Source organism: Mobula hypostoma, chromosome 6 (genome assembly GCF_963921235.1).
Source record: "Mobula hypostoma chromosome 6, sMobHyp1.1, whole genome shotgun sequence".
In the NCBI taxonomy this organism is placed as follows: Eukaryota; Metazoa; Chordata; class Chondrichthyes; order Myliobatiformes; family Myliobatidae; genus Mobula; species Mobula hypostoma.
This window is the reverse complement of record NC_086102.1, coordinates 74,504,910-74,525,219: the sequence shown is the minus strand read 5'-3', so window position 1 is coordinate 74,525,219 and position 20,310 is coordinate 74,504,910. Positions and strand designations below refer to the sequence as shown.

The 20,310-nt window shown below is 41.3% G+C and overlaps 1 protein-coding gene across 1 annotated transcript in view; it reads right to left on the bottom strand.

Moving 5' to 3' along the window:
* The window catches only part of LOC134347570 (ribose-phosphate pyrophosphokinase 2-like), a 46,004-nt gene extending 27,413 nt beyond the window's left edge, over positions 1 to 18,591 (bottom strand). Inside the window, exons 1-2 of the mRNA XM_063049924.1 lie at positions 18,428 to 18,591; positions 993 to 1,176 (exon numbers count right to left, since the gene is read on the bottom strand). Of these exons, the coding sequence (XP_062905994.1) occupies positions 993 to 1,176; positions 18,428 to 18,549 (306 nt within the window). The 5' untranslated portion in view covers positions 18,550 to 18,591. The remainder of the gene's footprint in view (positions 1 to 992; positions 1,177 to 18,427) is intronic.
* Positions 18,592 to 20,310: the final 1,719 nt, after the last annotated feature.

Below are 20,310 nucleotides of genomic sequence, written 5' to 3'. Positions count from 1 at the left end.
TTTTAAGGTACAGAGTGATGAGGAGACGGAGTGCACTGCCGGACAGATGGTAGAGGCAGATACATTAGGGACATCCAAGAGACTCAGATAGGCACATGTATGAAGGAAAAATGGAACACTTTGCAGGAGGGAAGGATTAGATTAACCTTAGGTCAAAAGATTGGCACAACATTGTGGGCCAATCGACCTGTACTGTGCACACTGATCCATGCTCTATGTTCTCAAAAACTGTCACTTCCGCTAGTTTACGTTAATTTGACAACCCTGTTCAAAGCTGCAGGTCAAAAAATAAAGACTTGTGCAAAGTTTTAATTCATATTGCCTGCAGCACAGACTAACATCCGAAATAATGTCAACAACAGAAACATTCATTTTTAATGAGTTGGTTGACCATGCTCTGTTGCTTTTGGCCACATCTATTTAAAGAGTTCAGTCTAACTTATGAAAAACCTTGTTTTACTTCGTTCACTTAAGTCTTTAAGTAGGAGTAATTTCCAAACTGAAAGCTGGATGAAAAACTACCAAGAACATTTGCAAGCTATTTTGCAGGCATTAAGTGCACAGGCAAAACAGGACTTTTAATAGGCTGCAAAACAAAATGTTCTACAACTTCCAACTCTATTTAAGTATATAGGAATCTCCATCCAGTAGGTCAATGACTGCATGATATTACAAAGCAACCACTTCTAAGAATTCACTCCAACACAAAAAGAATGCTCAACTTTCAAATGAGTTCATTTAGCAGGCATTCCATATGAACTGGTTTCAGAATTTAAAACGACCTTATGATTTAAGCAATTAGCCTGCAAAAACACAAAATATTGTAAGTGGAAATTAAAGATCTCTCCTATATTTAGTCACATTTCAACACCAACATTTTAGTCCATAAGTAACAATCCTAAATTGATATCAAGGTGTGTTATTTGACAGTTACCAGCTTTCAGTTGCATTCCCCAATATACGCAAAGACAAATGGTCAGACTCAGTGGTACCTTGTCTTTCTTGTCTTGTCTAGCATAGGGAAAACAAGGAATAACTGCGGTGACTCGAGATGACGATGCAAACTTGCAGGCATTTATCATTATCAATAGCTCCATTAAATTATCATTGATTTCCCCACAGCCACTTTGGATGACGTATACATCTTCACCTCGCACACTCTCCCCAATTTCCACACTGCAAAACAAAAGACATGCCATCATTGTTGAAATGTTCTGTAGAAAAAACAATATTTAAAAAGAAACCAACTCACTGTTTAATTCCTAGCAGGAGCAGAGATACCTGGTCAGGGTCATTTCACAGAGCGTCAGTACATTACAACGTTCTTGCTCCTTCAGTCTAATCACTCACTGGTACAGAGCCTCCACTCAGGCTACAAGCTGTGATGTCAGGAACTAGGCCGGTAACTGTCCTCGTTGCGTCCTTGTCAGGAACCTAGTGTAAATCCCTGCCCTCTGGATTAATGAGTCACCTATCACTCAGTGTGGAGAGTTGTTTGTGGGAACTAGTTCAGCTAAGTAGGGAGGCTGCTTGGTGCCGTGATGTGGCTTAAGTATCTTGAGCAGCACAAAGAATGAAAGCCATTGCTGGGGATTGGCGGTGACCACTCCATGTGCTGACAGACCTAAGGATCCAGCATCTCTCAATTTTCTATCGGATGCAATAAAAGTCACTCAAAGGAAGTCAAGGGCAACTTCCATCATACTTAACTAAAATATCAGGGCTGAGAAGCGTTGTGCAGTCAAACAAAGAAAGGAAGGCAGCACATCCAACACAGGAGACCATAGAGTCAGGATGATCTGTCAGTACCGTGGAGAACATTGCCCATTTGCCCAACAATGGCTTGTTTCTGCACAGCAGCAGGATACAGCCTAAAGTCCCATACATTTGCACTGAGCACGTTCTTACCCTGGCTCTTCCAATACCATACCCCAATGACAGCCTGGCCACACCAAGCCACGGTGTAATCTGCTGCTGGACTGTGAAGGGTTCCTTAACTCTGTAGCACTGCTAGGAATTCACTCCAGATTCCCAGCACTGTCAATAATGTATCTCTCTACAAAGGTTCAATTACTCCTTTTAGTGCTAATTCCATTAGTATTCTTACTCTGGGAACACATCCTTTGTGTACTAGTGTAAACACAAAGGCAATATCTTATTAAATAACAAATACAATTAAAATGCTACTCCACACAGTCAGACCAATCATTTTGAACTTTCCTCTGCAAACTGGATATGGGTAGGCTACCCACATTTAAATAATGGTTTGACTGACTGTCTTCTACCCCATGTGTTTTTTTTAAATAAACATATAGAATATGCTGTGGACAAACAGTTTATAGTGCTGTGTAAATCAGCACAGAAAATAACCATAGAACATTGTTAAGACTAACTAAAAGAGTAAATCACAGCATCAATTTTCATTCCTACTAAATGAAGTACTTCAGTTTCAATACCTCGGAAGGACCAGAAACAGACCATTATTCCTGCTGTCTTTCAATAAGATTCAGAGTGATCTTTAATCTGTAATTTTCCAGTATCAGCCTATATCCCCGCACTGGGATGGTAAAGTTGAACTCATGCAAACTGCTTGGATGGCATAACTGAAATTTCTGTTCATATGAGAGCATACGTGTGCAGAGCAATTCTACAGAACTTCAACAACTTCGGGAGAGAAACTCCGAAACAGTTCATAACATTTTCAAGCATCTTATTAGAAAACTTAGAATATTATGGAATGAAATACTACTGTTCCTTCAGATACTTCCGAGAATATTCACATTTTTACCACCATGAATAATTTTTAAAGTATTGCACATTTCTACTCAAAACATTGAGGTTTTTGTAGTATGAGATTATACAGTTTAATAAGACTACACTACACTGGGAGTTAGGTGGGTAGAGACATTGTTATCGGTATTGGATCAGAGTAGAAATGCCTCTCACATGGTAGAAAACAATTGAACTGAGAACACACCTGGTAATCTGAGTTTCAGATAGTAACATTTCACTTGTTCCAAGGGGCATTTATGTCATGTATATTTCTGACCATACATCTCAAATCGGAAGAGACCAGATAGTTCTAGTATTAGTGCTCTGTAGAAACTGCAAATCAACCAACCCAGGGTTAATTTTCACCATTATATACTATGTAGAATGATATTTTTCTTTAGACCATAAATAATTGAAGAAATGTGTTCCATTCACTTACCTACTATTTATATTCACAGGAGGTAGGTAACGTCATACAACTGTTTTAAGGTAGCTATCTTCCGTACTGGCTTAATGCACTGGGCATTTAGTAGTTCGACCATTATTCTTACGATTGGTTCACATTTCATTTTATTAGGCAATTATATGAAACAGTAATCATCGACTTTGATCATAATTAAAATCCAAAGTTATTTTAAAGTTAGCTTCAATGTTGACACCCAAATGAAGTGACAGAGCATAGAATGTTCAACTGAAAATAAAACTGATAGTATTAAACTGGTATTAAAATATTATGAAACAAATAGCATATGCAAGCTGCAGGTATTTCAAATTTTAGATTTGGAAATATAAAGGTTTTCTTCTTAAAAAGCCATTTAAAGCCTGAATTTTAGTAAATGAAATTAACTAATTTAGTAAATGAAGGTCATGACTGGCTTCAGAAGAAACCAAATCCACCCTGTTTCCTCGGATGGAACTTTGCACTGAAGCCTAATTCAACTGCTTTATTACAACATGCAAATTCACCCCCCGCCCCGAAAAAAAGTTGCATCTATTTAATCAACCACCTACTTATATTCAAGAATTTATTGATTCTACACAAGCTTTTAACAAAATGCAAAGTGTCAGCCCATTATGAATACACAGAATTATGGTACCAACCTCACTATATTGCAAAATTATGCAGGCAGCCCAATTCTGGCTGAATTATTACCAGTTCCCCACAGTATCAATCCCCACACCATGATCCATCTTTCCTATCAATAGCTGGGCTGCCTTAACTGCAATTGTTGGATCACATATAGTAAAGCTTGGTGATGTAAAACTATCAAAGCATAGGCATTCCAATCCAAACTGAATTTCTTAGCCATTATGATTACATTTTGGGACTGGAGGAGCTCTCAGTAACTCCGATGATTAGAACAGAATTTGTTAGCACAACTTGATGTGTATGCAAATACAGGAAAAAACTATTGCTCAATCCATATAAAACAATGCCTTGCCATCCTGTTCAACAGAATAATGAGAACAACGAGCAAACAATAATCATCGTAAGCCAAATATTATACTTCTGCTAAATAACCAAGAACTGAATCTTAACTGTGCAATCATTTGAATACAGAGCTCATAGCAGGCTGCCTAGAGCATCAATGAAACTACTTAAAATGTTTATTTTGCCAATATCAACAGTTGTGTCCCATAACAAGGATTAGTTCCAGCCAGATTTAGTGAAGGGTATAAAATATCTTTATACCATTTGTTTCTCAAATATAAAGCTCAAGGAAAAAGGTCTCCTATACAAGACCAAGAATTTATTTCCACAAATTATGAATGGAGTAGATTTGAAGATTGAGGCTGACATGAATCACGACAGCCTTATACTGTATTTAGTATCCTATTTCCTGCAGTTATCATACTGTGGCCGCTCTTTACAGAAGCACTGCAATTATGGAATTATTGAACATTCAGTTCTCAAGGCAGTACCACATGATTCAGTACTGTATGCTGCACTGTAATGCAATGATGTATAAAGCCAGTGAGCTGTTTTGGATTGGGCAGAGGGCAACATGTAAAATTTCCCAATGTTTCTATATGCCGCTAATACATTCAATAGCCAAGAGCAAAATGCAAATAAATGAACAAATCTATTCAATAAACTGCAAATCTGAAACCATTATCAACCACTATGTCATACATATATGGATCAGATCTTCATACAGGAGTGGCACAGTAGCGTAGTGGTTAGCACCACGCTTTACATTGCCAGTGACCCGGGTTCAATTCCCATCGCTGCATGTAAGGAGTTTGTACATTCCCTCATGACTGAGGTTTCCTCCGGGTGCTATGGTTTCCTCCCACAGTCCACAAATGCACTGACTGGTAGGTTAGTTGGTCATTGTAAAATGTGCCATAATTGAGATAGGATTAAATTGGGGATTGCTGGGCAGCACGGCTCAAAGGACTGGAAGGACCTGTTCCAAGCCAGCTCACAATTTAAAAAAAAGTTGAACCTCTTCATTCCAGCTTCCTCCCTTCCACACACCCTCCAGTTGACACTCATGACCATGTTGCATTGCTTATCATCTTTAGCCTCTGCAGCAGCATGCTGTCCACTTCCGTCCTGGTCTCTCAACTACTGGCCCTGCAGAGTTCCACCTGTCTGAACACATTGTTCTTCATTTTCATTTCTTCAAACCCTTGAAACCTACTCCCTATAAAATCACGTATTTTCATCTCCAAGTTGCAAGTCCATCGCTGATGAAGATTTTCCCCCAAGAATCCAAAGCAACCTCTTTTGCAATGAACCTCCATTTGCATTATTAACATATAAGAAAGACAGACAGAGCTCTTGCATTCTAGCCAATGTCAAGACTTCAATGAGCATTAAAATAGATCCAGCATGCTAAATATTATTGCACACAAAGCTACTGCTAAACTAGTGGCAATAGTTCTTGTACTTTTGGAACATCCTTGTATTACAAAAGCCATTACATAAATGCAATGGAACACTTGTAAACAGCACTGGGAAACACACAACTTCAAAGTACGACACTTTTTTTTCCTCTCTCCAGCTGATAACGGACCTCATAACTTTGTAGCTGAGTGATAAGTAGTTCAGCCTGCTTCACATCAGTGGTGAATTGAAACCCTTCAAAAAATTTCTGCCAACTGTATTACTATTTGTGTTTCTGGTTACCATATTATAAGAGATAATGGAGATTCTGGAAAGGGTTAAGTGTTTTAGGTTTTATCAGGATACTGCCTGGATTAGAGGGTATGAACTACAAGGAAGTTGACAAACTTTGTTATCTTTGCAGCAGAGGCTGAAGGGGGACCTGATAGAAGTTTCAGAATCAATTTTAATGTCACTGGCATACATCGTGAGATTTGTTGTTTTGCAGGAGAGGGAAAATCCAAGCCAGGCTGAAACACAGAGGAATGAGGCCTCCTCCACCCAGTATCTTGTTGGTGAATGTTTAGTCATAAACATGAGAATAAAGTTGACGATCTGAGGACAAGTCTGCTGTAGAGGCAGATGAGAAATCTCTCAATCGTTTGCTGTATCAAGATTTGGTTATCTACAGATACGCCGAACATAGCAGTCAGATCAGAACAATCTACGATTTTCAGAATGGACTGAACTGCAGACTCGGGTAAGACTAAGGGAAGTGGCGTATATTTTACGGCCAATGCTCACTTGTACTCCAATGTGACAGTTATGTCCAACTTGTGTTCCCCCCAACTTGGAACACCTATCAAATGTGATCCTGATCGCATTTTGCTAAATCAGATTACTTGGCTGTCCTACTACCTGCATACAGGCAGAGCAAAAAAAGAAACAAGTCTCTGGAGATTAGGATGACTAAGAGGTGGTCGCAGGAGGCAGATTGCTTTGAGTCAGTGGACTGTGCAGTGTTGAAGCACTCATCTAGAGATCTAAATGAATAGAACAGGGTGTAATGGGTTTTATTGAAACAATTGTAAATGAGTGTGTCTCCACTAAATCGTTCAGTCTTCCCCAATCAGAAGCCCTGGATAAACTATAACACTGAAAATCTGCTGAGGGCCAGATCAGAGGCATTCGAGTCTTGAGACGAAGAATGCTACAACAGGTGCAGGTATGATCTCTGAAAAGCCATCTCACGGGGGAGATTCCAGACCAAATGGCAGCTGTGGCAGGGTTTGATTGCTATATCCAGCTACAAAGTTCAATCAAGAGACATGGGGGACAGCAGGGCCGCTTCCAGATGAGCTCTATGTCTTCTATGCTAGCTTTGACCATCAGAACAGGGAGGAACCATCACGAACCATCACATCTCCTGACGATCTCAGTATCTGAGCTGACGTACGGGCAGCCTTCAGGAGGGCGAAATCATTTTTGGACCCCAGTTTGGATTGACAACATCGTCTCCTCCACGAACTCCATCAGCATAGGTGCACCACAGGATGGGGTATCTGGCCACATACTAAAATCCTGTGATGACCAGCTGGCTGGTGTGTCCTCGGAGATCTTTAATCTCTCACTTTGGCAGTGTGTGGTCCCCACCTGCTTCAAGCAGGCTCCAATCAAACCAGGGTCCAAGAAGAGCGTGGTGAGCTGCCTCAACGACCATCACCCAGTTATACTTACATCCACTGTGACAAAGTGATTCGAGAAGCTGATGATGAAACATCAGCTCCTGCCTGAGAGGCCACTTGAATTCGCTCCGATTTCCTACTGGAGCAATGGGTCCAAAGCAAATGCCATCTCATTGGCTATTAACACAACCCTGGAACATCTGGACAGCAAAGATGCATACATCAAGATGCTCTTCATCAATTACAGCTCAGCATTTAATACCATCATCCCCTCAAAACTAGTCAATCAGCTCCAAGTCCTTAGCCTCAATACCTCCTTGTGCAATTGGATCCTGGATTTCCTCATTTTTGGACCCCAGTTTGGATTGACAACATTGTCTCCTCCACGAACTCCATCAGCATAGGTGCACCACAAGGCTGTGTGCTTAGTCCCTTTCTGTATTCACTTTGACTGTGTGGCTAAGCACAGCTCCAATACCTTATTCAAATCCGCTGATGACACCACCGTCGTGGGCTGTATCAAAGGTGGTGATCAATCTGCACTCCGGAGGGAGATTGAAAATTTAGCTGAGTGGTGTAGTCACAACCTCTCACTCAATGTCAGCAAGACCAAGGAACTGATTGTAGACTTCAGGAGAGGGAAACCAGAGGTCCATGAGCCCATCCTCAATGGAGGATCTGAAGTGGAGAGGATTAGCAATTTTAAATTCTTGCGTATTACTATTTCAGAGGACCTGTCCTGGACCCAGCATGTAAATGCAATTGTGAAAAGAAAACATGGCAACGTCTTAGGGGTCTGTGGAGATTTGGCATGACATCTAAAACATAAAATCCTACAACAGATAGTGGATTTGGCCCAGTACATCACAGGTAAAGCCTTCTGAACAATTGAGCACATCTGCAACAAACTGTTGTAAGAAAGCAGCATCCATCCTCAGAATTCCTCACCACCCAGCCATACTCTATGTACTGATAATAAAATCTACTTTGAACTTACAATAAACAAACTACAAATTACTTTAAGAAATACATATTTAAAAATTAAACCAAATAAGTACTGCAAAAATAAATCTGATGGTGGAGGGGAAGAAGCTGTTTCTAAAACATTGAGTGCGTGTCTTCAGGCTCCTGTAAAACCTTCTTGATGGTAGCAATGAGACAAGGTCATGTCCTGAATGATGGATGCCACTTTTTTTGGGCATCACCCTTTGAAGGAGCCCTTGGTGCTGGGGAGGCCAGTGTCCCTGATGGAGCTGGCTGAGTTTACAACCTTCTGCAGCTTTTTCTGATCCTGTGCAGTGGCATACCAGACCAGATGGTGATGTAACCAGGTGGAATGCTCTCCACAGTAAGAAAGGCATCCGTTAGTCTTTCTAGACCACTGATCTGCGTCTGGAAAGTTTTCACTCACCAGGGTGCAGGCCTGGGCAAAGTTGTATGGAAGACCGGCAGTTGCCCATGCTGCAAGTCTCCCCTCTCCATGACACCAATGTTGTCCAAGGGAAGGGCAAGGACCGATACAGCTTGGCACCAGTGTCGTCACAGAGCGCTGTGTGGTGAAGTGCCTTGCTCAAGGACACAACACGCTGCCTTGGCTGGAGCTCAAACACACGACCTTCAGGTCGCTAGTCGAATGCCTTAACCACTTGGCCATGTGCCCACAGTACATCAGTAGAAATTTGCGAGAGTCTATAAGCTTACGTGAGGCATAGATAGGGTAGATAATCAGAATCCGTTACTCCACCAACCCCTTAAACCCAGGTATAAGAGTTAAGTACTAGAAAATATGGTGAGAAGACAAAAGTTTGAAGGAGACATGCAGAGACTTTTCTTTTTAAATACAAAAAGGGGTGAGTGCCTAGAATGAACCGCCAGGGTGTGGGGCAAGCAGATATGATAATGGGGTTCAAGAGGCTGCTAGACAGTCAAAAGAATTTTGCAGAGAGGGTGGGGTATGGATTTGATAGAGGTAGAAGAGAATCAGTTCAATTTGACATCATGTTCAGTGTAGACATTGTGGGCTAAAGGGTCTGTTCTTGTTCTGCACTTTGCTGAAGAACAGTGACAGAAGCTGTGGAGAGAAGGGAGAATGCAAAAAAGGTCAGGGAAAGAAGAAGGGAAAGGTGCCTAAAGTTTGAGGAAAGAATGGGGTGGTGTGTGAGAGGTTGGTAGGGAACAAGAGATAGTGAGGAAGCCGGAGAGTGGAAAAACTAAGACAATTATACCATTGGTCCAAGACTTCACCATCAAACCCACGTTAGCCGATAGGCCATAGCTATGCCTTGTTAAATGAAATCACATAACTAAGACAATTATACCATTGGTCCAAGACTTCACCATCAAACCCATGTTAGCCGATAGGCCATAGCTATGCCGTGTTAAATGAAATCACATTTATGCACCTTTCACTTCTCAATATGAAGCCCAGGGTCTGGAGTGTTTTGACACTCTAACTAGCCAGTAGCTAGTTGCTGGACAGTCTTTGTTGATTGTTATTTCTTCATCACTGTGATGAGAAGACCAATTCAAAATACAACATGTTGGCTATACCTCCAAAAGGTAATCATAGTAATGCAATCTTCATGGGGTGGGGGGGGGCAGGAAGCGTCGACTCAGACCACGAGGCGCCTGCATCGGGCATTTTCATGCCTTACAAGGCGCAGATTGGAAGTCTGTGTGGGGCGCCACTCCTCAGACAGACACTCGAGCAATGTGTGGTTAAGTGCCTTGCTCAAGGGCATAAACACACTGCCACAGCTGAGACTCAAACTAGCGACCTTGAGATCACTAGACGAACGCCTTAACAACTTGGCCACAGGAAGGGCAAGGACTGATACACGAGGTGGGTGGGTTTTGCCTTAAAGCAAAAATATGTTTTAATGCCTCAGCAATTCTAGTGGGACCAGGGACCCTTTGACTCACTAATGTAAAAACAGTATGCCATGCCCATTAGCAGAAACCCCCACTATCTACCAAAAACAAATCTATGGATGAGGTCTGTGTTGTGTTCTTTATATCTATACGTACCGTGGGTTAACAATAAGTAATCATATTCTGGAAGAATTAGAACTTTTATTTACAGCAACAAAACCAAACCACGTCTTTAACCAGGCCTCACTCGTGCTTTCACTTCTTCAATTGGATCCTGATTCTTGTCACTCTTTGGCTTCAGATCCGTATTGTACTGTACCGGCAAGTTTGGCCTCTGTCCTCCTGCAGAGGTGAGATTGTGATGGAATGCTTGGCCCATTGATGCATGTGCGTTACTTCCAGAGGGAAAAATTGCAACTCCTGGTTTTGGTGGCAACGCTTTGTCAGATGCTGGTAACAAACGGTTGGGTCTGGGAGCTTTCTTTATGACTTCTAGCCGTTCCATTCTGTCACTGTATTCTGAGTCTGTATCTGTATCGCTGTCCAGGACTAATACTCTTTTCACCAAATTCAGTCTCTCACAGGCAGATAGACCCAGTATTGACTGTACATTCTTTGGCACCACCACAAATGAAAATGTGTGCACAATCTTTTTGTGTGATACTTTTGCCATAAATGTTCCTTTAACTGGAATGTCTGCACCTGAATACCCAGTCACTTTCATATTTGTCTTATGTAACTTTGGTCTTGGCTTTAATGCATTAAACTCAGATTCTCCAAGAACATTTACTTGTGCTCCAGTATCAAGTTTAAACTGAATATTGTTTTGGTTCACTTGCAATGGAATAGTCCAGTCATTCTTACTTTGCTTGTTTTCACAAAGCACATCTATATAAAACTCAAGTTCATTTTCAAGCACTGCATTTACTTGTTTTATTTTTTTTCTACTTCTGCAACAGTGTGAAAAATACTTACTGCAGTCGTTGCACATTTTCCCCATACGCTGGACACTGTTTTGGCCAGTGCTGCCGTCCACAGCGATCAGATAGCTTTTTTCTCTCAGATGGTGTCTTGTTCTCTGTCGGTTTTGTTGTTGTTTTATTATTATTTCTAATATGTTCGCGCTTTTTCACAGCGTCTACCTGGCAGCCCTCAGTGAAAAGTTCTTTAGTCTGCAACGTCACTGTTTCTGAAGCTTTGCAAAGCATCAAAGCATTTTCCAAGTCTAAATCTTGTTCTCTTAACAGTCTTTCTTTCAGACCATTATCCCGAATGCCACAAACAATTCTGTCTTTAATGAGAGAGTGTGTCAATTCTGCAAATCTGCATATTTTACTCCGGTGTCTCAATTCAGTAACATATTGATCAATTGTTTCAGCAGATCTCTGCGCACGTGTAAAAAATTTATGCCTTTCAAATGACAAATTGCACTTCGGTATACAAAATACTTCAAATTCGTCCATTATCGATCCAATTTTATATTATCTCCATCTTCAAAAATTAAGTGGTTATATACCTCAATTGCATCATCACCTATTACATGGAGTAGAAGCACAGCTTTTGTTTTTTCCGGTTTATCATCAGCTCCAATCAACGATAAATATATTTCAAAACGCTGCTTGAATTTTCTCCAGTTCTCAGCTACGTTCCCAGTCAGATGAAGTGTCGGTGGAGGTTGCAAACCTTCCATTTTTAAAAACTGTTAGCAAACAGCAAAACAGTTCGAATTTTTTTTCTTCGATTATCTTCGCTTCTCCCATGTTAGCGAACGTATTATTCTTCCAGACCGACTTCTGACACCATGTTGTGGTCTTTATATTTATACATACCGTGGGTTAACAATAAAGAATCATATTCTGGAAGAATTAGAACTTTTATTTACAGCAACAAAACCAAACCACGTTTTTACCAAGCCATGTTCCAGATCATTCTAACATTTCTGCGCATGCTCAGAACTCTCTCCAATCACATTCTGACATGATATCACCACAGTCTGTACTGAGTTAAATTTCGCCAACATTCCAGAGGGATGCAAACCAACCCTCCTAAGCAGCTTCAGCACTAGGATAAGTTGCAAAACACTGGAAAATAGAATCGGCAATGGGGCCCTCTCCTTTTTCAGATGTTTTGAAAACAACCAACACAATTTTAAAGGAAACTTGGGTGGGGGGGAGCACGGGGATTGAAACCATAGTCGCATCCTCCAAACCCAGCACTGGCGCACGGCACGTTAGATTGTGTCATAGACAAAGTGGGATTGCAAGATTCAGAATTACTATCACTGACATACAAAATGAAATCTGTTACTTTGTGGCAACAGGACTAGTGAATGATAGGAATGTAATTGAATGATCAATGCCCAATTAACCAGAAGTCCAAAGCTGCCTTCAATTTGAAGGTCCATGCATTAAGGCATACTAAAGTAAGAAATACCCGAACTATACTGGATGGAAAATGATCCCACAACTTCCTGATAATTTTGAAGTGGTGATTCGTTATCGCTTTTGAGACTGTTAGGGATTATTTTGGAATTATATTCTAGATAGTTAATTAAAATGAGGACAAGAGACTGCAGAACCAGCCTTCAGGGAGAAAAAACTTCACAATTTAACTTTATGGCTTCAATTTAAGTTTAAGGCTCTTGAAACTGATCACTGGGTGTGGGATATTCAGATCTCTATTACAAACCAGTAAGGGAAAACAATTCATTTTAAATCGGTGTTCATTGAAAACTTCTGAATGAGATCAGTGAAGGCATTAAGTAGCCGTCTCCTGTATAAACACATAATTAAAGGCATATCCCTGCTACCTGAGCCACGTTTTATAGCAGCTTTTCTACTTTAATAATCATATCAGTGGCATGATGGTAAAGCAGCTGTGAGAATATTAAAAAAAAGGTAGAATTACTAGATGGATTGTCAACCACCAGTATATACTAAGGTTCAGACTACTCATGAAGCTAGCTGGTATTACATTGTTTGATGTGCAATACAGGGAAAAATACATCTATAAAAACTGTTTTAAGAACTAAAACTAAAAGAATGGACAAAATAATAGAACCAACACAGCAAACACAGACGTTTTTGTCCAATTGTATATTGAGGGAGCCATCCCTCCATACTGTAATAGAGACACAAGAGGCTACAGACGCTAGAACTTAGAGTAACAAAAAATCTTTTGGAAGAATTCAGCAAGCCAAGCAATATCGGTGGAAGGAAAGAAATTGTACGTTGTTGTAACAAAAAGAAGTATACTTTGGGTGTCTGCAGGTCCTTCTAAGAAACTATAGGAACAGAAAAATAAATAAAGGCATCCGTTAGTCTTGCGAGACCATGGATCTGCGCCTGGAAAGTCTTCACTCTCCAGGGCGCAGGCCTAGACAGAGTTGTATGGAAGACCAGCAGTTGCTCATGCTGTAAGTCTCCCCTCTCCACGATACCAATGTTGTCCAAGGGAAGGGCATTAGGACCCATACAGCTGGACACCAGTGTCATCGCAGAGCAATATGTGATTAAGTGCCTTGTCCAAGGACACAACATGTTGCCTCAGCTGGGGCTCGAACTCACGACCTTCAGGTCACTAGTCCAGTGCCTTAACCACTTGACTACTTTATTATTAGGAACAGATATTGAATATTCAAAGAGGCTCTGCTGGTTGGGATGTGTTACTATTGGTCTATCTTCAAAATGTTAAAGTGTGCACATAGAGCCATTGATATTGTGGCTAATCATTTATGGCTGTGTATAAAAAGTATAAAACATTGTGCTAGAAGATTCAGAAGTCCTGACGAAGGGTCTCGGCCTGAAACGTCGACTGCGCCTCTTCCTATAGATGCTGCCTGGCCTGCTGCGTTCACCAGCAACTTTGATGTGTGTTGCTTGAATTTCCAGCATCTGCAGAATTCCTGTTGTTTGCTAGAAGATTCAGAGTCATTTTATTATCACATGTACATTGAAACAGTGAAATATTAGAACATGATTTGAGATCCTCTCCAGAAGATAGGTTCTGTTCAATAAAGCCTTTTATATCTCAGTTAATTTCTGTGAACAGTCAACTCAGTTACAACAAACACCAACGATGACCTGCCTCAAAGAGTCAAGAACTGTTTCAAGTGGCTAAAGAGGTGCTTTCCGAATTAGTGTGGATTCAGTTCGTCAAGTGGCAATATGGATTTGATCTTCACTGTACAAGTCCAAGGAAAATGCATGGAGCATAAAAAATACATTGCCTCTTTTGACCTTAATTTTTCAATGTTAAAGATTACAGAAAATATTTTGCAAATTTAGCTACCGTTAAAAAAAAATCTCCATTTTACATCTGCTACATGGTAGTATACAAACCATGAAACTAGCTAGATGGACCATAATGCCACTAATACCAGTTCAAGAAAAGCTGAATTACCATCCAGTTTTCTCAACCTTGTTCACTGCAACATTGAATATCACGTCTAACAGGCTCCCCGCTGGAGTGAATCTAATTATCAAAATAAAGGAGGTCCAATGCAGAAGGTCACTTCAACCAGCGAGGCATTTGGAATGCAAAGATATTTGCAATGTACACATTCACAAGCTGCAAAGCATAATTAACTCATTCAATAGAGCTGTGCAAAAAGCTTATGCTAAGCATCAGCAAAGTACTGGTATCTGACATTAAATGTCTACAATCAGACAAGGAAAATATGGCCACTTTTCATTTTCCTGAGCCACCTCTTAGCAAAAGTGGATACAAAATTAGCCACCCGGCATTTTCACAGCCTTTAACCATCAATATCAAGGCTCAAATGCAGTATGTTGGTATATACTTGAGACACAGAACATCTACAATAAGCACAGAGCACTGGAAAGATACAACCAATACCAGCCCTACAAAATCATCCAAATTTATTGGCAGGATACACAAACCAACAGCAATCCCCTTTTCCAGGGCACCATCTCAAATTACCAGTTCTGATTGACAGTCAAATCTACACGAGAAATTTCAAATCCTTCAAAACTTAGATTCAGCTGTCATGGCAGGAGGATGAAGGAAATACTTCCAAAAATTGTTGTCAGACCCTCCTTGAAAAAGCATAATATTCTTATAAACTACTGGGAAACCTGACCACTTGGCATGACACCAAGAATCTCTTAGTCAGGATCACATGAAGCCCGATGAAAATTGCGGAAGGAATGTACTTCCCCTAGTTCTCCTCAATCAGCGACCCAGAGGGGAATACTCAGTGCTAAAATGTACTCGTCATCCATCTCAGAATTTGAATGGATGCTATGCTCCAACCTGAATCATCTTTAGGAAGCAGTCCTCTGAAAAGCAACTCATTTTAAACTTAAAAAATAAATAAAAATGGAGGCAAGTTGGAGGAGAAAAATATTAACACTTTATTCTTACTGACTTTGAGGTCAAAAGTTAATGATGCTTAACATTTTCTTCATAACTAGCTTCTGCTTGCCAAAAGAAAAAAAAGTTGTACCCTTTAAAGTCACAAAATCTCAGATATCAGAACTGTCAAGTACTGTAATAGTAACAGGTACCTTTGCCTTAACCAGTCAAAGCTAAATGTGCACGTATCTACTATCATCCTCAAAAATTTCAAAGTAAATTTAAATACAAAGATTTGAACCTCCCTGCATTTATGCTGAAGTGATATGGGATGAGACAAAACCTGGACCAAATGGAATATCATTAGATTGCAGCAGTAGGTTAAATTTTTGCTTTTGATTTATAGTGAAATGACTTCGAAAAAGGCTTACAGTCCACAAGAATTCACAAATCACCAGCAACTTCATCCATGTGATATTAAACTCTAATTTACAACTCACAATTTTAAGGAATCATAAGCTTAAAGCATATGCAGAGTTTGCACCAAAAAGCCACAATTATTACTTGTTACAAGCTTGTACAAAAACACCAAAAAAAATTACAAATCTTTCTGTAGTCTCAATCTACCCTTAGAGCAATGTGACAGAGATCCAGAGGCCAAATTAGTCTCATGAGTTTCTGGTCCCTAGTAATTTTCTTAAACTCTCTTTGTTCAAATATTCATCTGCTCTGGAAAACTGCTGTCTCATATTAAACACAATAATAATGTCACTCTGTTGTTTTAAATGTAATTAAAGTCTTGGTTACCAAACATGATTTGTTTCTAAAATTCTTAATTTTTTGTACACCTTTACCGTTAAAACTTCCCTCTAGATGCTGATAATCGAATAAGTTTTGTATCAGATCAACTAAAGAAAACCATTACCAACTATTGTATCTAGTCCAAACATCCCCAGTTGTCCTCAGACAAAACTGAATTTCTATTCTTCACAGGATGAAATTTACCACAGCTTCAAAAAAAAATTCATACAAAATCTCATGTTGATTTCATCACACTGCATTTTGCCAATTGGCTGGGCAAACAATTAATTTAAATGTTTGAGTAAACAATATCCCATGGCTTTACATCTTAGACAACCTTCCTTTGGAGGTCTTTGCTCCAGTTTTGACCACAGCAAACAGATTTCAGAGTTCACGTCATCCGACTTTAACAAAAGGATATTCATGAGAACCAACAACTACCTAATTTATACCACTCCTGTTTACGAATACAATCGCATCTTCTATAAATTAGCTATTCAAATGTTCATCTGGATACTTAAATGCTACAAAATAGCTTACTCCATCACCCAATCAGGGAGAGTGTTCCAAATTCCAGACAAGAGCAGTGTGGTTGTACAGCAGTTAGGGTAACAATTTACAGCACCAGCAACTGAAGCTCTGTTTGTAAGTTTATATATTCTCCCTGTAACTGAGTGAGTCCCCTCCAGGTACTCTGGTTTCCTCCCACATTCTAACCATGTGCGGATAGCAAGTTGAAAGCCCGATGTGTGATGCCAGCTGCTCCCGCCACATCCTGCGACGGCTGTTGGATGCAAATGATGTATTTCACTGTGTGTTTCAATGCAAATAAAACTAATCTTTAAAAATCTTTTTATTCCAACTGCCTTCTAGGTAGAAAAGTCCGTCCTTGGATCTCTTCGAAAACTGGTACCCCTGCTTGCCCCTATGCTGGGTCAGCTCAGTAGGGAACTTTCCTGTAGATAAATACACACCTCATTTACATACTTTAACCTCCTCTGTGCAAGGAAAACTAACCAGCCTGTCCTATGTCTCCATCAGAGGCCCACAATAAAATGAATCTCCTGGTTGTCTCTGGTGACATACAGGTATTTTGATAATAAATTTACTTTGAACATCCTGATAAAGCTTCACAGCATCTTTTCTGTATCTTCTTTATAGTACAGTAACGAGAAACATGCATTACATACCATCACATACATATATCGCCCTGGACTTCACTACAAGTTATGGCCCTTCCATTCATTGGTTCCTATCTTGTTAGTCCTCGCAAAGTTCATCACGCACAATAATAAAGTTTACTTTCTACCTGCCTTTGCTCTGCTTTTTCCATCTGTAGCTGCATGTACTAGTCCCTCAAATCTACTTATGATTACACATTTAACGTGAACAATTTAAGGCACCTCGCAAAAATAAGACAAATTAGTAATGATTTATGACACAGCTGCACTTTACTTAGAAAGGCAGAGGATTCCGTCATTTCTGCAATGTAACCTGAAATTGCAGAGCATCAGTGTTTCAATATCATACCCACATGGTTGTAAAATACAAACCCATATGCATCACCGTAATGATCAACTCATTCTAAAAGCGCAACGTGACGGCAAGTTCCCCCGAAAAGATACAACGCACACTTTCAATAATTATTTACTGGATGCTTGCAGAGTAAACACTTTCAGCAACGTTTATTCCACAACAAAAGCTAACAGCCACATCCCTTATATTGCAGCTGAAACGGCCGGTAATCGAGCTGCCCACCAGCAGAAGGGATTCTCACCCCGGCACAACAAAGCAGGGCGCTGCCGAGTTGCAGATAGGAAATTGCGAGCTTTCAGCCAGCACACGTTAAACAGCAGCCCAGCCACATGGCAGTGGTGTCGTGCCTGGCCATTCAAGGGCATGCACCCAAAGCTCTTGATGGAAATGCACAGTAGCTTCCGTTCTCTCAGAGAGCGTTGCTCTCCAGTGCCCGGGAAGGTGCGGGAAGCTTGCTGTTGTACCGGCGGGGTCACGCCAACCAGAGTCAGGTGCGGCTGGACCCACGAGAGGGGAGATGAGTGCACGGCAAACCCAGTGCAGCCCTGACAACGTCTCATGTCCGGACCCGTGTCCCCGCTGCCTCCTCACCACGTCCTTCCCCTCCCCTCACCAAGTCTCCTGGTTGCTGAATTTTTTGGTCACTACTTTTCCCAGCTCCAGCCCGAGCCTGTCAGCTACCCGCTGCGACAGTTCCCGGTGCGAGCTGCCGCTGAACAGCACGATGTTCGGCATGGTGACAGGCAACTGAGCACCGGGCTCAGCTGGCGCGGTAAGGCGAGCCACCGCCCAGCGAATGACAGCGCACCCGCGCCCCAGCCCGCTTGGCCAATCGGAAAGTAGGCTCGAACCTCCTGGCCATTGAGGTGAGGCGCCGCTCTCCTATCAATCAGGAGCAGGCCCGCCCCCTTCTCCCCAGCGTGAATGAGACCCTCTGTCCTGCTCCGCAATCTCCACCTTCGCTCCTGATTGTCAATGAAGGGACCGTACTCCACCCTTCCCGGGCGTGTCAACACCCACACCCCAACCCGCTTCCTCCTGTCGAGATTGCTGCCATTATAGTGGCGTGTAGTGTGACGGACAGGACTGGCGGTTCAGTTATCCTGGGTTTCCTTGTTTTGGAGTGATTGAGGGATGATAAGAGAGGTAGAGGTGTTGCAGTAGTAATAAGGAAGAATCCTCAGAAACAATTTGTGTGGAGCTCAGAAACAAGAAAGGTGCAATCATGCTGTTTGGGTTATACTATAGGCCCCCACCAGCCACCAGGCTAAGAGCAATACAGAACAGATACAGACCTTTCAACCTTACCAGTTCACAATTTTAAAAATGTATTTATTGAGATAAAGCATGGAACCAAGTTGTCCAGCAACCCCCCAATTTAATCTTAGCCTAATCATGGGACAATTTAACCTATCAACCGGTATGTCTTTGGACTGTGGGAGGAAACTGGAGCTCCTGGAGGAAACCCTCGTGGTCATGGGGAGCAGGTACAAATTCCTTACAGACAGTGGCAGGAATGCCAATACAACTAGTCCCCATTTCCCGTGTTTGGCTCACATCCCTCTAAGCCCTGCCCTCCATGTACCCGTCCAAGTGCTTCTTCAATGATACATGCAACTCATCTCCTGACTCCCCAAATCCTGTCCACCATTTACAAGGCTCAGGTCAGGAGTGTAATGGAATACTTGCCACTTGCCTGGATGAGTGCAGCTTCATCAACACTCAAAGAAGCTTGACAAGACAGCTCACTTGATTGGTACCCCTTCCATAAGCAGCCAATCCCTGCATCATCGATGTACAGTTTCAGCAGTGTGTACTATCTACAAGATGCACTGCGACAATACACCAAAGTTCCTAAGGCAGCACTTTCCAGACCCATAATCACCACGGGCTAGAAGGACGAGAACAGCAGATACACCTCCACTTGGAAATCCCCTTCCAAGTCATTCACCATCCTGACTTGGAAACATATCGCCAATCCTTCATTGTCACTGGGCCAAAATCTTGGAATTCCCTCTCTCACAGCACTGTGGGTGAACCTGCACCTCAGGGACTGCAGCGGTTCAAGAAGGCAGCTCATCACCACCTTCTCAAGGGCAACTGGGGATGAGCAATAAATGCTTGCTTAGCTGGCAACGCCCACATCCCGTAAATGAATAAATTTAAAAAAACCTATTATACCTGCCTCAAACACTTTTTCTGGAATTTTGTTCCATATGCTCACCACCTTCTATATGAGAAAGTTCCTCCTCAGGTCCCTTTTAAATCTTTCCCCTCTCACCCTAAAGCTATGCCCCCAAGCTTTGGTCTCCTCTATGCTAGGAAAAAGACCATCCATCTTATCTATACCTCTCATAATTTGAAACATTTCTATTAAGTTTCCTCCATTCTTCTAAAAGAACATCCCTAAAATATCTTTGAGAAAGTAAAATCATATTACTCTCAGATGCTCTGAATTAAGACCTAACCTGGACAATCTCTCCCTCTAACTCAGGC